Genomic DNA, 18,754 nt, shown 5'->3' on the forward strand with positions numbered 1-18,754 from the left:
CTTCTAGTGGTTATATTCGTTGGTGTTGTTGCTTTTACACAGTTGCCGGCGCGAATGTATTTACAATATGATTTCCTAGAATTCTGAGCGCTGAGCTCACGTCAACAACAACTTTTTGCTATTCGCAGTCTAGCCATCCCGCTTGCACCCACAGCCACAGTGATCACACACATTTTAAAATGACAATCGACGCCAGCGTCGACGCCGACAGCGTTAAAAGCTCTAGCCCGAGCCATAGCGCCCTCGCCAAGAAATTCTTGCTCATTTTACTTTAGTTAACGAAACGAACGAGAAGCGAGCGTCGCGCGCAAAAAAACATCGCAGGAACAGAAAAAAAACGTCGCAAAATCCTTTATTTTATTGAATTTTAGCCAAGCGTGCAATGGTTTTTTTCGTGTGACGGCAGCGCCTCATACATAATAAATATTTTTAAGCATAATTTGCAAATTAATTTACCAACGAATTTCGAACGACAAATAAAAACGAACAATTAAACGAACTCTCCCGTGTTATCAGTATTTTCTATACAAACGACAAAGAAAAAAAAAAACAACTACGAAGAACACAGTAACAATAAAGACGACAAACAGGGGAAGACAAAAAACCAGCCAACGATTATTTTTTGTTCTTCTTTCATTTTGGTGCTGTTTGAATGATTTGCGGCAAGCGTGAAAAATATTAACTCGAAAGCTCAGTTCAGTCTACGAAGCGTCTTGGCAGCGTGTGAACCGTACACAAAAGAGAATCTGCGTCGCTCTACTTAAAAAATCAAGTGGGTCTAAAGCCAACGACGAAACGAAATACACGAAAATAAATAAATATAAATATTAAAAATATTTGCACATCAATCTTTGCATAGTGCGCGTGCAAAACAGAGGCTGCTATTTTATATATATATATATATACATAATATATATATATATATAGCATATGTTCTTTAACAAATTGTGTGTCCCTCTGTGTAAGTGTATTTGTGCATGTGTGTGTGCTGATAAGCCCCCCGCAGGCAATATATATTCAGTTTAAAGTACATTACGCTACGTAGGCGTATACGTAATAAGAGCCACAATTGTAGGTGTTTCAAGAAGAATTTCCAGAAACAACCAACAAGTTGAGCGTACTAGCCGATATAGGTTAGTATATATATTTATACACACATGTATACATTGTATAGACATAATAATGATAAATTAGTAAATGACGCAGTGTTAAAAGCGTTAAGGTTTATCATATCTAATCAATTGACTTCATGTCCAAGCAATGTTAGGCCCAAGCACTTGCCTCCCCATACACTACAATATTTACTAACACAACGCCGACAACAATATATACATGAGAAGTGTGTAGAAAATATAAAAAGAAAAAAAAAAAAAAGCGAACGTCGATCACTTGGCACTTGGGAATTTTTTTTTATTTCTTTACCTCAGGCAATTGCGATAAGTCAGCTCGTATATACCTCGTATTATGCCATAGAGCAGCTCATATAGCTCATTGATTAAGTGTTACGATTCTCAACAAGCCTCAGTATATGTATGTATATATGTTTTATGTGATATATGCAAAACTTTTCATTTGTTAGAGCACTCTCTTGATTGTTGTCTTAATCAACGACTCAAGCCTTATAGAAATTACGAATAGTTAAAAGTTAAGAGACGCCCACGCAACAATTTCTGCTGATTTATTTTGGCGCTTCTGCTCGAGTCTTTTCGCCAAAAATGAGATCTGTCTAAAATTAGATTCAATTCGTAATGTGACCAAAAAAAACCCAAAAAAATATATACATATATATAAATGAAATAAATCAAAGTTTTGCTCGCGTCTGTGGGCTGGCGTCTCGTTCTTTTTCCTCGTTTCTGACAATCTTCACAAATGGTTAAGTGCCAAAAAGATTTTACATGCCATTCAATTGTTTTCGTCTGGCTCGCATTGTGATGCTGTTGGAATAGAAAAAGTATAAATAAATAATTGGTTTTCTGAGAAAACCCAGAAAAGGTATTCCGATTGCTGTTCGATATAATTGGCTCGTTAAAGAACTTTTACGTAAAAGATTTTATAAGAAAACTAATAAAATATACGCAAGAATTCAGCTTAAGAAAATATATTATAAGAATAATAGTGTAGTATTATTTGTATTATAATAGAGTTTTTAGCCATGTAGGACAAGTTGTCACTCTCCCTCTCTCCTTCATGCTCTTGCCTTCTCTTCACACTTCATGAAAGTTTAGATTTCGTCTGGAACCGTCTTCGTATTTGACGAAACTGTTCTCAATACTCACATAGCAAATCCCTCTTCTTGTGGATTTCATATTTGACGTATGTTTATTAAGAGTAGAATACACTCTTTACTGTTCGAAATATTCTCTGAGGATTATCTTCTTACATTCGAAGTGAAAGTTTCCTATACTCTCATGAAAATGTTTCTTTTGGGCTTCTTCTTCCTTCCTTCTCCTTCTGCTTTTCATATTTATGTTGTATTTTTGGTTTCTGTGTATCCTTATCTTCCATCTCCAGTTCGCTTCAGTTGTTGGCTTCGCTCAAGTAGTTGAAGTTTTAAATATCAAGCGACACCGATATCTGATGTTAGACATGAAGTGCTTCAGTGGTTGATGTGTATCTAGAAATATATATACATAAATGTATACATTCTCATATAGATGAATAGTTATGTGTTTTATGACTTCTTATCTACATTGCGACATTCAAACACTCTAAAATTTATACTCCCAATACATGGGAAATAGGAGAAGGGGTATATCTCTGTGCGTTTGGAGCAGAAATATTACTCTATGCCTAATAGTGCAACCTAATTTCGGCATCTATTATATATAAGGATGAGTCAAACGTTTCACAACTTCTCATGCCACATCAGATGAGGAGACAGTCTAAACAATAAAATTACAAATGAAACAAATTTAATAGATGCATCGGCATCTTAGCAGCTTTACAACGGAATTTAGGGCATTATCTAGTCGTTTAATGATAATTAAAGAACACTTGCCCATGTCTTCTTGAAGTTTTAAATGTGGCCAGGCCATTAATCATTGGACATTTATCACTTTATTTGCTTATCAGGAAAGACACAGTGCTAAAATAAAGCCATCTATCAACAGTTTGGCAAATATACAGTTATACGGTGCCATTTCATTCCGAAAAAAAAAAACAACCAAAACAAAACTTGTGATTTATAAAGAGAGGCGTCACTAAGCGCCTGCCATAAAAGAGTTCGCTCAGATAGCGCGAAATTTTATAAATATATGTACATATATAAGATATATCATATGCATACATATGCATGCTCTATATAAGCAATTATATAATTGAAAGCGGCTCATTTGCATTTTTAGCATATTTCTAAGTTGATTCAAAGTGAATTTATAGTCTAAGTATGTCTGTGATTATTCGCTCTATCTCACTCACACTCTTCTCTCTCTCTCTCTCTCTCTCTCTCTCTCTCTCTTTGTAGGTTGTCAATAGCAGCAGCAGCAGCACAACGACGCGCGTGGAAAAGAAATCCCAGCGCTTGCATCACATAACATCATCATCGACAACACAGGCGTCATCATCATCATCGTCGTCGTCTTCCTCATCATCCACGTCTTCGGAAATGAAGGCCGCCGCCGTGAAGCGGGATCTCACTGATATCAAAGTCTCCATGTCGGAAATCGAGAAGCTGACAGCGGCGCCAAAGACAGCGCCGACGCGAAATCATCCATCGATTGATGACCTCAAGGGTCGCAATAGCGAATATACCATAGAGAAGCTGAAAAACAAGTGAGTACCACAGAGAGAGAGAGAGTGAGAGAGCGAGAGAGAGAGAGAGAGAGAGAGATATCTTCAACTCGTCTCTTGCAGAATTCGCGCCTCGTTCGAGAATCTGGTGGATGGCAATGATGATGGCAGCTGCCATGGCATTGTCACGACTCCCGACGGCGATGACGACTGCACACATCCCCACTTTGGCAGCGGGCTGGAGCTGACGCATCCAACGGCCGCACAGCTGAGCGCCAGCAGTGGCTTAAGTGGCTCGAATAAAACCATCGACACCATCAAGTTCGAGGAGAAGCGCTCCAAATCGATGGCCACCACCAAGGTGGTGGCCGATGGCTTCAGTTCCGAGCAGGCGACCAGCAATTCGGCGGAAATGAAGCGTCTGCAGACCGGCGACATCGACTACAAAGAGGCTAAGGCTGCGTCGGCGGTGCGAAGCCGTTTGGAAGTGGATGGCGTCAAGGCAGAGGAGAATGCAGCCGTTATGCAGGTGAGCAGACCAACCAATCAATCAATCAATCAGTCAATCCATCATTGGCTAACTCGTTGCGTAGCTAATTACATGCTTTAGTATAGCCATTGAACTGTATTATTAAATCTGCGTCTAGCTGGCGGCAAAGCTCTGCAAAAGCTTTGCTATGGGCTAGTGACGCAGCGCTCGCAGCTCGAGCACAGCCCCACAGCCCCCGCTCTAGACAGTGTGTGGCGCAACCCCTAGGGCAAAGCTCGAGCGTGCCCAGCCGTTAGACCGGGCCACTCCTTTCAGTTGAAGTTTGTCGCGTGCATGTTAGAGTCGTATAAGGCACAAGCGGCGCCAAAGCGGGAGCTGTTAATGGCTGTAAAATAGTGAAATATCCAGTGAAAGTTTAGTTCTTCGCCCCCCCTCGCTAAAAAAAAAAATCGATTGTGTTTGCTATATGTTTGCGCGGCGCCCAAAAGTAGGCAACAGTCTGCTGCGAAATACCATCGCGTATACGTAATATGTTTCTCTACAAGTGCCAGCGCATGTGGAGTCCGCATCTGGTGCGACGCTTGTGCTCCGCCAAGGACACCGGCAAGGTCTCGATGCTAAGAAAAATTCAGGTACGAACTCAACCAGCCAGGCAACGTTACCATGGGCGACGTCAATGGCCGTTGCTAGCTTATCTAATCAATGCGCCGGAGGGGCGGGGAGCAGCCAGGCGGTAAAGGATTGTGCCTGCCGCATTGCAAATTAGCATAGATGATTTTATGATGCGACTCATTAGAGGTTGTGAGCAACGCAATTCCCGCTGGCTGATGAAATTTTATTGCACCTATTGCATTGAATAATGTTCAGGCAAAGGCCACACGTTAATGGCCAGCCAATATATGGGGTATATAAAATGGGTTATTAAATATGTTAAATGCCAAAGGTTCGCATAATCGAATAACAATTGTTGGGGACTTCGTTTTAGGGGTTTTGAATAAATTGTGCATTAAATTGCATTGCGTATACTTAATATTTTATGTTTGTCAATTGAAGTTGAGCTTAGATCAAGTCAAGTTTTTGCATGGGCTCAAATATTAGCAATATATTGAAAGGATAATGGATTTAATTTAGCTACTTCATATTATTTAATCAGCCCAACTCTTGCTTTTTTATGTACTCATACCATTTCTTACTATGTATATTTATGTAGATAAATATTAATAGCTAGATCAAGTGTTAATATAGGAAATATGATTTAGATAGTCCTAGTCAGATTTTGTATTAAATAATATTTTTTATTATATTTATTTTGAAGCTAAATACATCTGAGCTCGAGCTGAAAGCTAGGAACATGGGTAAATCCAACTTCTTGTGATTTATCCATTTGAAATACATTTTCTACAAAATTCCAAAGATTCTAAATTTACATTCAAAGCAATTGAAAGCCCTATAAATAATATATTTTACAAAATATATTTCTTGTTAATCAAAAAAAAGTTCCCTTCTTCACACATCCAGCAAGAGCCCATAATGAGCTCGCTGGCATGAGGCCAACTGCCGACACGCTCCATGTGGGCAAGAAAGTAGCTAATTGTTTATGCCGTGATCACAGGAACCTAGCTAACTTTCGTAATCCGCCACGAAATCATTTTTATATTAATTTGACGATTAAAAGTTTGTACAGTTTCGATTTGGAGCTTCAAACAAATGCCATAGCAAACAGATTGCATTTACATATCGAGCAACTTACATTATTTAGTTTTTCCGTTTGTGATTTATTGCGATGCTATTTGCTCTCTAAGAATTTCTACAGAATTTCACTTGTTGTTGGGGCCAAGAGTTGTATTTTATTTTCAAGCATTTTTCTTTCTTAAATAAAATGGCACCGAGTGCCGCTTCGCTCTCAGTATCAGACAAGCGATCGACGCGAGCGTTACGCTATATAGGCGAGACGATTTTGAAATACATACATATATATATATATATATATATATATATATATATATATATATATATATATATATATATGTACATATTTAGAAATATATAAATATATAAGAGTGTGCACACATATATGCTAGACTATATAGACAAGAGCCGTGCTAAGTGATTTGTATATTGGCACCAAAGACAACTCGACGACGACTTCCTAATTATAATAAGAAAACACAATCGAATGAGTCGCGTAGACAAATGGCAAGAGGAAGCAGAAGTCGAAGGGAAATCAAGTGTACAACAACTAACTGAATAACACATAATTAGAACCTGACCTTCGCTGCGACATATTTATAAAAAAAAAAAAGTCAATGTCGTATAACACTTGTGTCCACTGAACGAAGAAGCAACAAGTATCGAACTGTGATGACATTCTCTGACTAAAGGGGAAATGTGTGATACGATAATAGCTCGATGAAAAGCTGCAAGCAAAATAGGCGATAAAATAAACCCGACGAAGCAGTAAAAAATGAAATATAAAGTTATTCTCGTTAAATAAATTGCACTGCAATCCTAATCAAACTATAAAGTATGTGATTTGAAGTTCTTGCAACTGAACGAAACACGAGGGACTTTCAATTTTGCCAAACTCCAACTTAACGAATTTTATATGTTATTCAAAGTTTTTCAACACTGGTCGAAAGTTAGTTAAAGTGCAAACTTAACGAAACTCGAAACTTAACTCTAATACGCAAATTCAACGAACATCAACAATGGGCTATCGTATGAGAAAATATGTGAGATATATGTATATGTGTATATGCTAAACATTAGTTAAATCTTGTGTATATATATATATATCTGTTATATCTGTATGTGACTATACATATCATGCATATATCACTCACACGTTCGTCAAGCCTCGTTAATTGCGCTTTGAATCAACTGTTATACAGTAACATGTACTTAACAGTGTTGTAAATTATCGTCAACTCAAATTGTCGGTCAGTGTCACAAGCAGACACACACACATGCATACATATAGACATATATGTAAATATTAATACGGCGATTCATCGAGCGATATTCACTAAACAGACACACACACACACACACTTACACTCGCCCTCTCTCTCTCTCTCTCTCTCTCACGTACAGACAGAGCGAAAGCGTCAGCCGATTTCTGCGCTATTTTTATGTGAATCAAAATAAATAACAAACTGTATTTAATCGTATATAAATTCGTATAACAGTGAGAACATAATTTTGCACGTTCACGCTGTGCTACACTTAAAATATTTCGAAAACAAGAACATCAAATTGTTCGATCGGCCACTGAGTCAGTTCGCCTCTGCCGCCTGACATTGGACTACGTCTGCCACGCCCCACTCTCTACTCTCCACTCTCCACTCTCTACTCTCTGCACTCGCCATGTCGAATCAACCGAATCAACCGCCTTGGCCCGTGCGCAAGGGCATATTCCGTTCGAGCGGTCAGTCGGAGTTTGTGCCCACGCGTTCGCCCAGTCCCATCGTGGAGATGCCATTGTCGCCGCCGCCTCTCGGCTCGCCCGTCGGCCGTTTCGCTGCCCACAATAGTGGCCCGCTGTCGCCACCGCCGCAACCCATCCAAGTGGTGGGCGGAGGCATGTCCACAACGTCCGCTGCCCGAATGTCGTCGGCTGCCAGCGCCTCGTCATCGTCGTCTTCGTCTAGCTCGAGTTCGAGTTCGAGTTCCCAGTCTCATACAAGAGTACGTAAAAGTTCTAATCCCCCTTTGCAGCCAGTCACCACCGTCCGCGCCCTTTCGCCGCCACACAACACAACCACAACAACAACAATGCCCAACAGCAGCAACAGCAACAACAACAACAACAGCCACACAACAAACAACAAAAATATACGCGAAATACCCATCGAGGTAGAGCAAAGCAAGGTATAACAGCTGGCCTAGTCAAAGTTCAATAATCTTAGCAGAGAATCAAACCTTATATGTATAAGACTTGTATAAGAGAGTTTCTTCTTTGCAACTGTTGTACTCGTTGCTTAACAGTTCTTGCCACTGTTATGCTCAGCAATAGAAGCATGTAATTAGCAACGCCCATAAGCAACTGTTATAATAATCTACCTTTCCAGCTAATTTATATTACTTATATGTTTGTATATATCACACTCTAACTGTTCTACTCTCGCATCACCCTGTGTAGGAGGCACTCTCGCTGCGCACCGGCGACATCACACAGCAGGCGAGCAACAAGGTGGCCGCCGCCAGTATTAAAGTGCAGAGCGACAACTTCTCCGCCGATAAGCAGGCCATATCGCAGTCGCAGCAGTCGCAGACGATGACTTCGAATGGCATCATTAGCCAGGAGAAGCACGTGTCGTCGGCCTCGCAGGCCAACTACTCGATGACGCACAAGGGCGTGTCCAGCACGGGCAGCAGCATGATCTCTTCCTCCTCGCAAATGTCCGCCACCAATGGCCAGCTGATCAAGCTGAAGGATCTCAAGCTGGACGACCTGAAGTCATTGACAGCCGGCAGTGGCCAGCAGGAGATCGAGCAGGCCATCAACAAGTATTCGAATGTGCTGACCTCGTTCGTCAGCTCCCTGCAGGACGACGATGACGCCAGTGGCACCGGCGGCGCCGAGAAGTCCGTCTACCTGCAAAAGATCAACGAGGTGATCAAGCGCGCCTGGGAAGTGCCCACCCACGGCCACGAGCTGGGCTACTCCCTGTGCAATTCGCTGCGGCTCAGCGGCGGCCTCGATCTGCTCATGAAGAACTGTGTGCAGCACAACGAGCTGCAGTTCTTCTCCGCCCAGCTGCTCGAGCAGTGCCTGACCACTGAGAATCGCTCGCATGTCGTCGACAATGGCCTGGACAAGGTGGTCAATGTGGCCTGCGTCTGCACCAAGGAGACCAAGAACATGGAGCACTCGCGCGTCGGCACCGGCATCCTGGAGCATCTATTCAAGCATTCCGAGGGCACCTGCTCCGATGTCATCCGCTTGGGCGGACTGGACGCGCTGCTCTTCAAGTGTCGCACCAACGATGTGGAAACGCTGCGGCATTGCGCGAGTGCCCTGGTCAATCTGTCGCTCTACGGCGGTGCCGAGAACCAGGAGGCGATGATCATGCGCAACGTGCCCATGTGGCTGTTCCCTCTGGCCTTCCACTACGACGACAACATCAAGTACTACGCCTGCCTGGCCATCGCAGTGCTCGTGGCAAACAAGGAGATCGAGGCGGAGGTGCTCAAGTCCGGCTGCCTGGATCTGGTCGAGCCGTTTGTCACCACACACGATCCATACCAGTTCGCCAAGTCGAATCTGTCCCATGCCCACGGCCAGAGCAAGCATTGGCTGGAGCGTCTGGTGCCGGTGCTCAGCTCGAACCGCGAGGAGGCACGCAACCTGGCCGCCTTCCACTTCTGCATGGAGGCGGGCATCAAGCGCAAGCAGAACAACACCGACATGTTCCACGAGATTGGCGCCATCGAGGCGCTCAAGACTGTGGCCAGCTGCCCCAATGCGATCGCCTCGAAATTTGCGGCGCAGGCGCTGCGTCTGATTGGCGAGACGGTGCCGCACAAACTGTCCCAGCAGGTGCCGCTGTGGTCCGTCGAGGACGTGCTGGAGTGGGTGAAGCAGATCGGCTTCAATGCCTATGTGCCCAAGTTCGAGGAGTCGCAGGTCGACGGCGATCTGCTGCTGAAGCTCAATCGCGACAATCTGCGCAACGATATTGGCATTTCCAATGGCATCCTGCTCAAGCGCTTCGAGCGTGAGCTGCAAAATCTCAAGCGCATGGCCGACTATTCGTCCAAGGACACGGCGAAAATGCATCAGTTTCTGGCCGAGATCGGGCCCGACTACTGCACCTACACGTACGCCATGCTGAACGCCGGCATCGACAAGAACACCCTGCCCCACATCAACGAGGATATGCTGATGACCGAGTGCAACATCAACAATAGCATACATCGCCTGCACATTCTCAGCGCGGTCAAGAATCTGGAGAACTCGCTGCCCAGCTCATCCGAGGAGAATATGGCCAAAACGCTGGACGTTTTCGTCAGCTACAGGCGCTCCACCGGCTCTCAGCTGGCCAGTTTGCTAAAGGTGCGTTGTTGGCTTGTCCAGCAAGCGAAAGGACTTGGCTAATGTTGCTGTCCCTCTCTCTCTCTCTCTCTCTTGCCTTTGCAGGTTCATCTTCAGCTGCGAGGATTCTCCGTGTTCATTGACGTGGAACGTCTGGAGGCAGGCAAATTTGATAATGGTCTACTCAACAGTATTCGCCAGGCAAAGAACTTTGTCTTAGTATTAACGCCAGACGCACTGCATCGCTGCATCAACGATGTCGACTGCAAGGACTGGGTGCATCGCGTAAGTACTCTAATCTCCCTCTCTCTCTCTCTCTCTCTCTCCCTAGCTCTGATACTGATATATATTCATTCGTTTTCTGGATTAGGAAATTGTGGCTGCTTTGGAGTCGAACTGCAATATCATACCCATCATGGATCAGCAGTTCACGTTCCCGGACAACCTGCCCAACGACATGTGCAGCGTGGCCCACTTCAACGGGGTCAGCTGGATACACGACTACCAGGACGCATGCATCGATAAGCTCGAAAGGTATATAACCGGCGCCATTCGGACTAAAGGAATGCTGACCAAATAGTGCCACAAACCCCAGTTCCCCTCTCTATCTCACTCTAACTTAGTTAGTCAGTTAATTTAATGAAGCATTCGATTAGTTTAAGTGCAATTTATTTATTCCGTTAAACCCGATCTTTAATCTCAATATCAATCTCAATACATTCCCAAACTTAATTTTCCGTTGCGGCAGATTTTTGCGCGGCGAAAAGAATGTCGATCGCATTGCGGCGATGGCGCCTGGTACGCCCGGCGTGGCGTCTTACCAAAGAATGCACAGCAATGATTCCGACTATCAGCAGAGTGGTGCAGGCGGAGGTGGCAGTGGAAGCGGCAGCGGCAGCGGCGGCGGCGGTGGTGGCGCCGGCGGTGGTGGCGGCGCAGGCAGTGTGGTGGATGGCCTAATGACGGCCAATGGCAGCGGACAAGGTGGGCCAACGAGTACAGCAACAGCTGCAAATCAGAGTCAGAGTTCGGGTTCGAATGCGAATACGAATACGAATGCGAATGCGAATGCGAATGCCAATTCGAATGCCAGTTCAAATCCGAATTCGAATACCAATCAGACCCAGCTACAGCGTAGACTAGGCCATCGAGACCACTTAGGCTAGCCTCGTGTATACAGCATCCAGCATATGTTTAAGCAAGACAGAGAGGAGGATGATGATGATGATGAAGATGAAGATGAATCCTCAATGTGGAAACAACCTCAGGCGGGACTGTCCAGAGGGCCTATGTCTCCCTCTCTCTCTCTCTCTCTCTCTCTCACCCTCACTCTTACTCTCTATATCTTTAGTATACTACACACACACACTCACACACACTCAATCACTCACACACATACCTACATAACTCTCTATCTACTCTACTCTAATCTAAGCAAACCAACTTAATTATTAATCGATTTAATTTTGATTGCAAACTCGAAACTCGATAATTCACGAGCAGCTAATCACCAGGCAAATAGATACCGGCAATCCCCCTCACCGGCTCGCCAGCGCGGCAGCACCTCCCTCTTGAGCTATGGGCGTGGCCAGGCGAAACGCTCCAACATCCTGCCACCGTATCGCACACAGCAGGCGGCGCTGCTGCACAAGTCCGGCGCCGGCTCCGCCTCGATGCAGAACATCATGCCGAAGCCGTATGCGCCGCCGCGGCGCAGCTCTGCGGCCGGCCTGGTGCACAATGCGAGCGTGGCCAACGGCTATAGGTCACACAGCGTGGACGGGCTGCTCGACCAGGCGGCCAGCAGCAGTCAGGACAGCTTGAGCACGCCCGAGCAGCGCATAGCGAAGGCCGCTGCCCTGGTGACCGCCGGCAGCACGGCGCTGACCAATGCCAGCTCGACGTGCACGCTGCAGCCGGAGGACGAGTCGCAGCCCGAGGAGGAGGTGTGCCCGGTGACGCGACGGGAGAAGCAGAGCCTGGCCCCGCCCAATGTGCAGCAGCATCGCAAGTCGCGCAGCCTGGACCACATCCTGTCCAAGCAAACGCTGGCCGAGCTGCTGCCGCCCAGCGGCGAGCCCACCGACGAGACCCAGAGCATGCAGAATCTGGCGCTGCCGCCGACGCCGCAGCCGCAGCGACGCGACGCGAGCAGCTCCTCGAAGTCGCCGACGCCAGAGCGGCCCACGCAGCGCACAGCCGCCTCCAATCGCCAGAGCCCGGACGGAGTCAGCTCCACGGAGAGTGAGCGCGAGGATGCGCAGTCGGTGAGGTCGCAGGCATCGGGGCAGCACGGCAACCAGCAGCGGGCGGCGGCGCATGTGCATCGCGGCGGCAGCCAGAATAGCAATAAGACGTCCAACTCATCCCTCGGATCGAACAATAGCGCCAGCAATAAGACGATCTTTAATCGTACGATGAAAAAAGTGCGCTCGCTGATCAAAAAGTAAGAACAAACGCAAAAGCAAAAGCAAAAGCAAATGCAAATGCAATTGTGAAATGCGAAAGATGATTCGCTAGTTCGACTACTTCCATTCGTTACTTCCTAATACACATTCTAATCCACATGCCACAAACTGTCTGATAACGTCTTTCACACAAGCTCACACTAAATTTCTTGACTCGCTTCTTGCTACACTCTGTTCGTTACATTTTTGCCGTCTCTTCTAAAACAAACGAATCTCATGCATCACACATACCCTTACACTCTCCAACTGCCCGGACCCAGGTACACTACCCCTCGCTCTCTCTCTCTCTCTCTATATATATATCTCTTGTATGTCTCTATCTCTCTTTCGCTCTCTCTCTCTCTCTCTCAGTGGTGTTGGTATTCGCTCGCTATATCTACTTATCTCTCGTAGCTCGTTGGTTTTAAGACTTGTTAAGCTTAGCATCCACTAAAAACATGCCTGCGTTGCCCCCGTTACAAAACTTCTTGAACGCCCCTCTTTGACTCTAATGAAAGTCTAAATCTATTTGCCTTGTGATTAGTTGAAAAAAAAAAAAAAAAAAAAAAAAAAAACAAAAAAAAAACGAATTTAAGTTGCAAAAAAAATAATTTATAAACTACTCTTAACGACTGTGCACATAAATTAAAAATTAATTTATAAAAAAAAACTACAAAACAAAAACTAAACTAATTTTAAACTACAAGAAACAAAAATACAAAAAAACTCTATTAATTTTAGTTACGTCTAATATTTATTATCCAAAATTGTAAAATTTCTATACAAGTCTTTTCTTATAACCGTCCGAAAATACAAAAAAAAAAAAATAAAAAAATAAATTAAAAAATATTTAAGTGATAATTAAAAAAATACAAAAAAGAAAAATGATTTAAAAAACTATCCAAGCCGAAACAAAATGCTGTACAATATTTGATAATTTTTAGCAAAAGAGACTTAAGGCATAATTTTTATTGATTTTTGCAATATATACATATACATAGTTATACATACTTAATAACGAAATAGTGCCTAAACATTGGATTAGTCGTAAATAAAATGTGAATCATTCAAAGCATCATTGTGTCTTATTGTCTAAATGGCCCAATCTCATGTGATATATGCGACCGCCTCTAACAGCCATACCCAAAAACTAGATCATATGCATGTTCATTTCCTGTTCTATATATATGTATATAGTGATTCTATGTATATGTATATCTTTATGTTTTCTTTGTGTTCTTGTTCTTGTCTAATATTCGTTGTTTGTCATTCAGTTAAATTGACTTCTAATTTTTAATGGTTTTCATCCATATTTTTCTCTTTTATTTTTTTTTTCTATTGTTTTTTTTTTGTTTGTTTTCTTTTTGTAGACCATAAAAGCGCAATTTGTTGTACTTGTTGTTATTGTTGTGGCTGTGCCCCCGCCCCTGCACATATCCGATTCGAATTCAAGAACTCAAGAACTCATCATTCTACACATCCAAGAAACTGTCAACGCATCACAGGGTGATTCGTCGTCCAGCTGTTGCCACCAAGAAAAACAAAAAAACAAAACGAACATACATAAACAAAAAATAAAACATTCATTGTTATTTATTACAAAATCAATAATCAATAAATGTGTATATGTATATATGTACACAAAACAGACTAACTAACTGTTTTTAATGTATATATTACAATTGCTCTGCACTACATATATTATAGCAACGAACTGGAGGACACTGAACTCCCCGATATTATCCTGTCCAAGGCAACATCTCCAAATGCTGGTCGCATGATATTTTGGTAGTGCTATGTATAGTTGTAAACATGTTAAACATATTGAAATACTCGACGATTTTCTATGAATGTACTCGAAAAAAAGAAAAACGAGGGAAACAATTGAAGTAAAAATTATTTTAAGTAAACAAAAGTCTCGCTGTTTTAATCATTCCAGGTTGATTAATGACAATCGGAGACAAATAAAAATGTATTCTAAATTATCAATAATGATTAAAAGAACATATGTATATTCAAAGTTTTAAGCTTTAAGGGTCTTCGCTTGATTGGAGCATACATTGGCCCCAGGTCTGACCCAAAGCATCCAGCATAAGATACCTTCAACTCAGACGCATTGTCTCACTCTCCTCAGTCGTAGAGCTTATGTTAGTTATTGCTGTCACCTATGTATATATCTAGCTCCGATAAGTATGGAGGCTGTCCCAACTCTCCTCGTCTCAAACGCCAAGCAACTTCGTGCCATGGGAATTGTAAGACTCTTCATTCAACGGAGTGAATAACAAGGAACAGGCTGACAGAATGAGGGACTTACATATGCCTGGTCAGCATATCATCCCTACAAAGAGCTTCGATTCTTCAAGTCGACTCTCCTGCTTCCGATATACTCAATAAGTCCATCTCTAGCTATTAGACGTTTCGCATTGACAATTTAAGTAGGCTTTGCCTTCAGCTTGCTGTCTGAAATTTATTTACGGCCAATTCGTTAGTCGAAGCCAATATTTCGTAACGTTAAAATACATTTTGTCGGAAAACAAGAAATTAGACCTACATATTTTTTTTTTTTTGTAATTTTTATAGGAGCTGTTGATTTTGGAGTGGACAGGATATCGTAAAATTCGGTGCCATGTTGATCGTGGAACCATCTGACGAATTAGTCCTCGAGGGACCATTCAATCGTGCCGTTAGCAAGAAAATTATGGTATACAATCCAAGCAAGCAGAAGCGCATTGCGTTCAAATTGAAAACAACAACGCCGCGCTTGTTCTTTGTGCGCCCCAATGTGGGTCTGGTCAAGCCCGAAGAGAGGGTTGCCATTGATATCTTCGTCCATCCGATTTCCAATGATATCTATGCCCACCGCCATAAGTTCATGATGCAGGCCGTCGATGCCAGTGATCAGATTGGGGACTTGCACGAGTTCTGGAAGAATATCAGTCCGACAAGCATCTGGGATACCAAACTCAAAGTCAAATTGATTGATAGCCAGATGGATGGCCTGCAAAAGATTCATACAGATAATTCTTTGGGTAACGGGGAGCATCAAAAGGATAACATGGACTCAATCACACATCTAAAGGATAAGGTGAATGTGCTGGAAGAGGATCGCCTACATTTGATACAACAGGTCGAGATCATCACCAGGCAGAAGGACGAGGAGCGCGAGCTGCTGGCCATGAAGCTGCAGAAACAGAAAGGCAATGGTTTCTGGATGTTCATGGCGACAGTTGCTGTTGTGCTAGCTGCCCTAATAGGTGGTTGGGTCGCCAAAAAATTCATGTAAAACGTTAGTGAACACACACACATTCACATTATGTATGATATTAAAGCAATGCACACATTAAATAAAACGGACAAGCGCCAATTTGTTGAGGCATTCAAAATGCAATAATTATGCAACACTGGCGGTTGCATGAATTCGATTTAGATATGTGGCAGCGCTGCTGTGCATAATTCGGCGATGTGGCAACGCCATTATTACGCGCAGCTATAGCAACCAGCGCTGGGCACGCTTCAATTTGGCATTTAAATGTTGGAATTGTCACTTTTTTCACTTTTTGGTTTAAATTGATTCAATCAATCATGTTGTAATGAGTGATACTGATACAGATGATACAGATCTGTTGCTGTTAATACCGCCCAACTACTATACACCTCGGCAGGACACGATGAGTGCGGCTGCCGAGGCAGATGCACTTGCTATGCCGCCGCCGCCGCTGCCGCCGCCAGCGTCTACAACAGCTGCGTATCAGTTTCTGATGCCTGACAAAAAGTCGGAATTGAATCAGATAAATGCGCGCTTGCAAAACCTGGAGCTGGAGCGCCAGGAGGAGCAGCGACGCTTTGATGCGCCTTCGGATTTATCCACGATTTCATCGAGTACAGTGCGCAGTGCCTTGGGCACTCGACCGCAACGAGAGCTGCACGGCATGGCACACTCGACGCCCAAGGGTGGTAATCGGCTGGAGGAGAACATACTGCAGGAAATCGATAACTATCTGGACGATAACCATGCCTGGCACCAGAACCAGCAGCAGCGCCAAGCCCAGCATCAGTACCAGCAGCAACACCAGCAGCAACATCAGCAGCAGTATCAACAGCTGCAGCAGCATTACAGCGATGATCATTTACGCGTGCGTGGCTATTCGACGCCGGCGCATGACTCGCAGCCAACGGCCACGTCGTTGCCTAGCATTCGACTGGGCGCGTCACCTTCGATAGCCAACGACAAACTCATTAGTCTAAGTGAGCTGTGGGGCAAAAGCCATCTGGCAGGCACTGTCATAGCAAACAATATGTCTGGACAACAGGGCATACCTGCTCTCAAGGAAGAGCAGCTGCGCCGCCAGCACCTGGAGAAGATGGTACAAGCACTGCAGGCACAGATGCTGGAGTATCAGCAGCGCATCTCGGTGGCCATCGAGGTGGATCGATCCAAGGACTGCGCCCTCCAGCAGGCGGAACAGCAACTGAACACGCTCAACTTTGAGGTTCAAAATATGCGCGACTCGGTGCATAAACTGGAGACGGAGCGGAACGACGCCCATAGCAAACGCGAGTCGTTGCAGCATGAGTTGTCCCAGGCTGTGGGCTTGGCTACCAAGTTTCAGGAGAAGACAGACAAACTGGAGGCCGAGCTGGAGCGGGCCAAGCGTCAGGCAAGCGAGACAGCGCAGAAACTCGAGCAAGCTGAATTGCAGTTGCAGAGCAGCAAGCGTTCCGAAGAGCTGTCGCATGCCGAGCAGAATAAGCTGCGTGATAAGTTCGCCAAGGCTGATTATCAGGTGGAGAAGGTATTGTCGAATGCCTCTATCTACTCTCCTCACTTCTGCTAAAGAAGTTTATTTTTTCTTCCTACAGCTCAAAGCGCGCATCGAAGAACTAGAAAAAGAGAAGTCCACGCTGCAACACCAAAAGGAAATGCTGCAGGAATATCATCAGAAGCAAAAGACGCGCGCAGACAATCTGGAACTGCAGCGCAAATCCTTGCAAGAGGCGCTGGCAAATCTTACCGACACTGAGGTGGCTTTTAAGCAATACATTTGAGTGACTACGATGTTTAATTCCAACCCTTTTTTAGACAAATCTCAAGAAAAAGATGGAAATTCAGCAGAAATCCTTGAAGCAACATTACCAGCAGCAAATGGAGAATGTGGTGGCCAAAAAGCTGCAAGAGTTTCAAGTCCAGCTGGACAAATCGGAGGAGAACCTGAAGGCAGAGGCACGCGAGCGCGAACGTCTGATAGCCGATCGAGCAGTCAAGCAGCTGGAGATGATCAATGAGAAGAACAACCAAGAGTTGAATCTCGTACAGGAGAAGCACAATGAGGAGGTGGAACTTTACCGTCTGCAGCTGGCAAATGCATCAAAGAAAATAGACGAACTAGAACTTCAACTCAGCTGCTACAAGACTAAGCGGTAAGCCAGATTATAGAAACGATATAAGAATTATATAAATACTCATTGATCTCTTTGTGCTTCCAGTGCGGATATTGCGGAAAAGCTGCATGGTGTAATGGAGGCACAGTGGCAACAGGCACTGGCCATACTTACCTCGCCCAATCAGACGTTTCAGTTGCCAAGTGGCGAGACGACGGAGAGCGAGTCACCGGATCTAAACAATGCGCGTCACTATCCCGACACGCCCAAATCAAGCAAAACTCAAGCCAGCAACAACACCGAGAAGAATAATCTGGACACGGCAGCCAAGAAGGATCCGCCATCGCCCGTGGACAAGCTGCAATCATACATTGAGCTGCTGTTGAGTAAATCGCCAAGTGATCTTGATAAGCTCGATAAGATTCTATCCATGAACACCAAACCAAACGCCAAACCACAGAAGCGTAACTCCAACACCGGCTCCAAGCCGCCGCCCTGGAAGTCCTGATAATTATATATATTTATAGTTCATTTGTATTAAATAGTTCGATAGTCTGATCTTTCATGTAGCCACATGTATGTGAAATATTTTCGTAAACCACTTTACTTGGAAGTTGTGAAAGTAAATTGTCTTATGTTTGCGAAACAAATTTATTGCTCATTCATAATTGC

General features: G+C 44.2%; 3 protein-coding genes across 6 annotated transcripts in view; all 3 read left to right on the plus strand.

Annotated features, from left to right (window-relative positions):
• Positions 1–14,575, plus strand: part of Sarm (sterile alpha and armadillo motif) — a 45,339-nt gene extending 30,764 nt beyond the window's left edge. For 2 of the 4 annotated variants that reach the window (XM_018100220.2, XM_030386670.2), the window contains 8 exons: positions 3,464–3,771; positions 3,853–4,258; positions 8,361–10,277; positions 10,362–10,541; positions 10,627–10,790; positions 11,005–11,240; positions 11,760–12,702; positions 14,411–14,575. In XM_018100220.2, coding sequence (XP_017955709.1) covers positions 3,464–3,771; positions 3,853–4,258; positions 8,361–10,277; positions 10,362–10,541; positions 10,627–10,790; positions 11,005–11,240; positions 11,760–12,702; positions 14,411–14,495 — 4,239 coding nt within the window. In that variant the 3' untranslated portion in view covers positions 14,496–14,575. Of the gene's footprint in view, positions 1–267; positions 1,134–3,463; positions 3,772–3,852; positions 4,259–8,360; positions 10,278–10,361; positions 10,542–10,626; positions 10,791–11,004; positions 11,241–11,759; positions 12,703–14,073; positions 14,358–14,410 lie in introns of those variants that run through there. The other 2 variants (XM_018100223.2, XM_018100221.2) reach the window with 2 other exon arrangements.
• Positions 14,576–15,122: 547 nt separating this feature from the next.
• On the plus strand, positions 15,123–16,102 carry fan (farinelli). The gene is made up of 2 exons (XM_018100238.3): positions 15,123–15,208; positions 15,284–16,102. The coding sequence occupies exon 2, from the start codon at positions 15,330–15,332 to the stop codon at positions 15,984–15,986; it is 657 nt and encodes a 218-aa protein (XP_017955727.1). The 5' UTR covers positions 15,123–15,208; positions 15,284–15,329; the 3' UTR covers positions 15,987–16,102.
• A 60-nt stretch (positions 16,103–16,162) lies between these two features.
• On the plus strand, positions 16,163–18,732 carry Cnb (centriole duplication and spindle assembly protein centrobin). Its single transcript, XM_018100227.3, has 4 exons — positions 16,163–17,496; positions 17,564–17,725; positions 17,784–18,121; positions 18,188–18,732. The coding sequence occupies exons 1-4, from the start codon at positions 16,294–16,296 to the stop codon at positions 18,588–18,590; spliced, it is 2,106 nt and encodes a 701-aa protein (XP_017955716.1). The 5' UTR covers positions 16,163–16,293; the 3' UTR covers positions 18,591–18,732.
• Positions 18,733–18,754: the final 22 nt, after the last annotated feature.

This window comes from Drosophila navojoa, chromosome 4, assembly GCF_054131105.1.
Source record: "Drosophila navojoa isolate 15081-1374.11 chromosome 4, UAZ_NAV_1.0, whole genome shotgun sequence".
Lineage (NCBI taxonomy): Eukaryota > Metazoa > Arthropoda > Insecta > Diptera > Drosophilidae > Drosophila > Drosophila navojoa.

Coding starts and splice junctions, on each gene's coding strand:
- fan (XM_018100238.3), top strand. CDS start 15,330: ATGTTGATCGTGGAACCATCTGACGAATTAGTCCTCGAGGGACCATTC.
- Cnb (XM_018100227.3), top strand. CDS start 16,294: ATGAGTGATACTGATACAGATGATACAGATCTGTTGCTGTTAATACCG. Junction 17,497..17,563: donor CTGATTATCAGGTGGAGAAG/GTATTGTCGAAT, acceptor TTCTTCCTACAG/CTCAAAGCGCGCATCGAAGA. Junction 18,122..18,187: donor AGCTGCTACAAGACTAAGCG/GTAAGCCAGATT, acceptor TTGTGCTTCCAG/TGCGGATATTGCGGAAAAGC.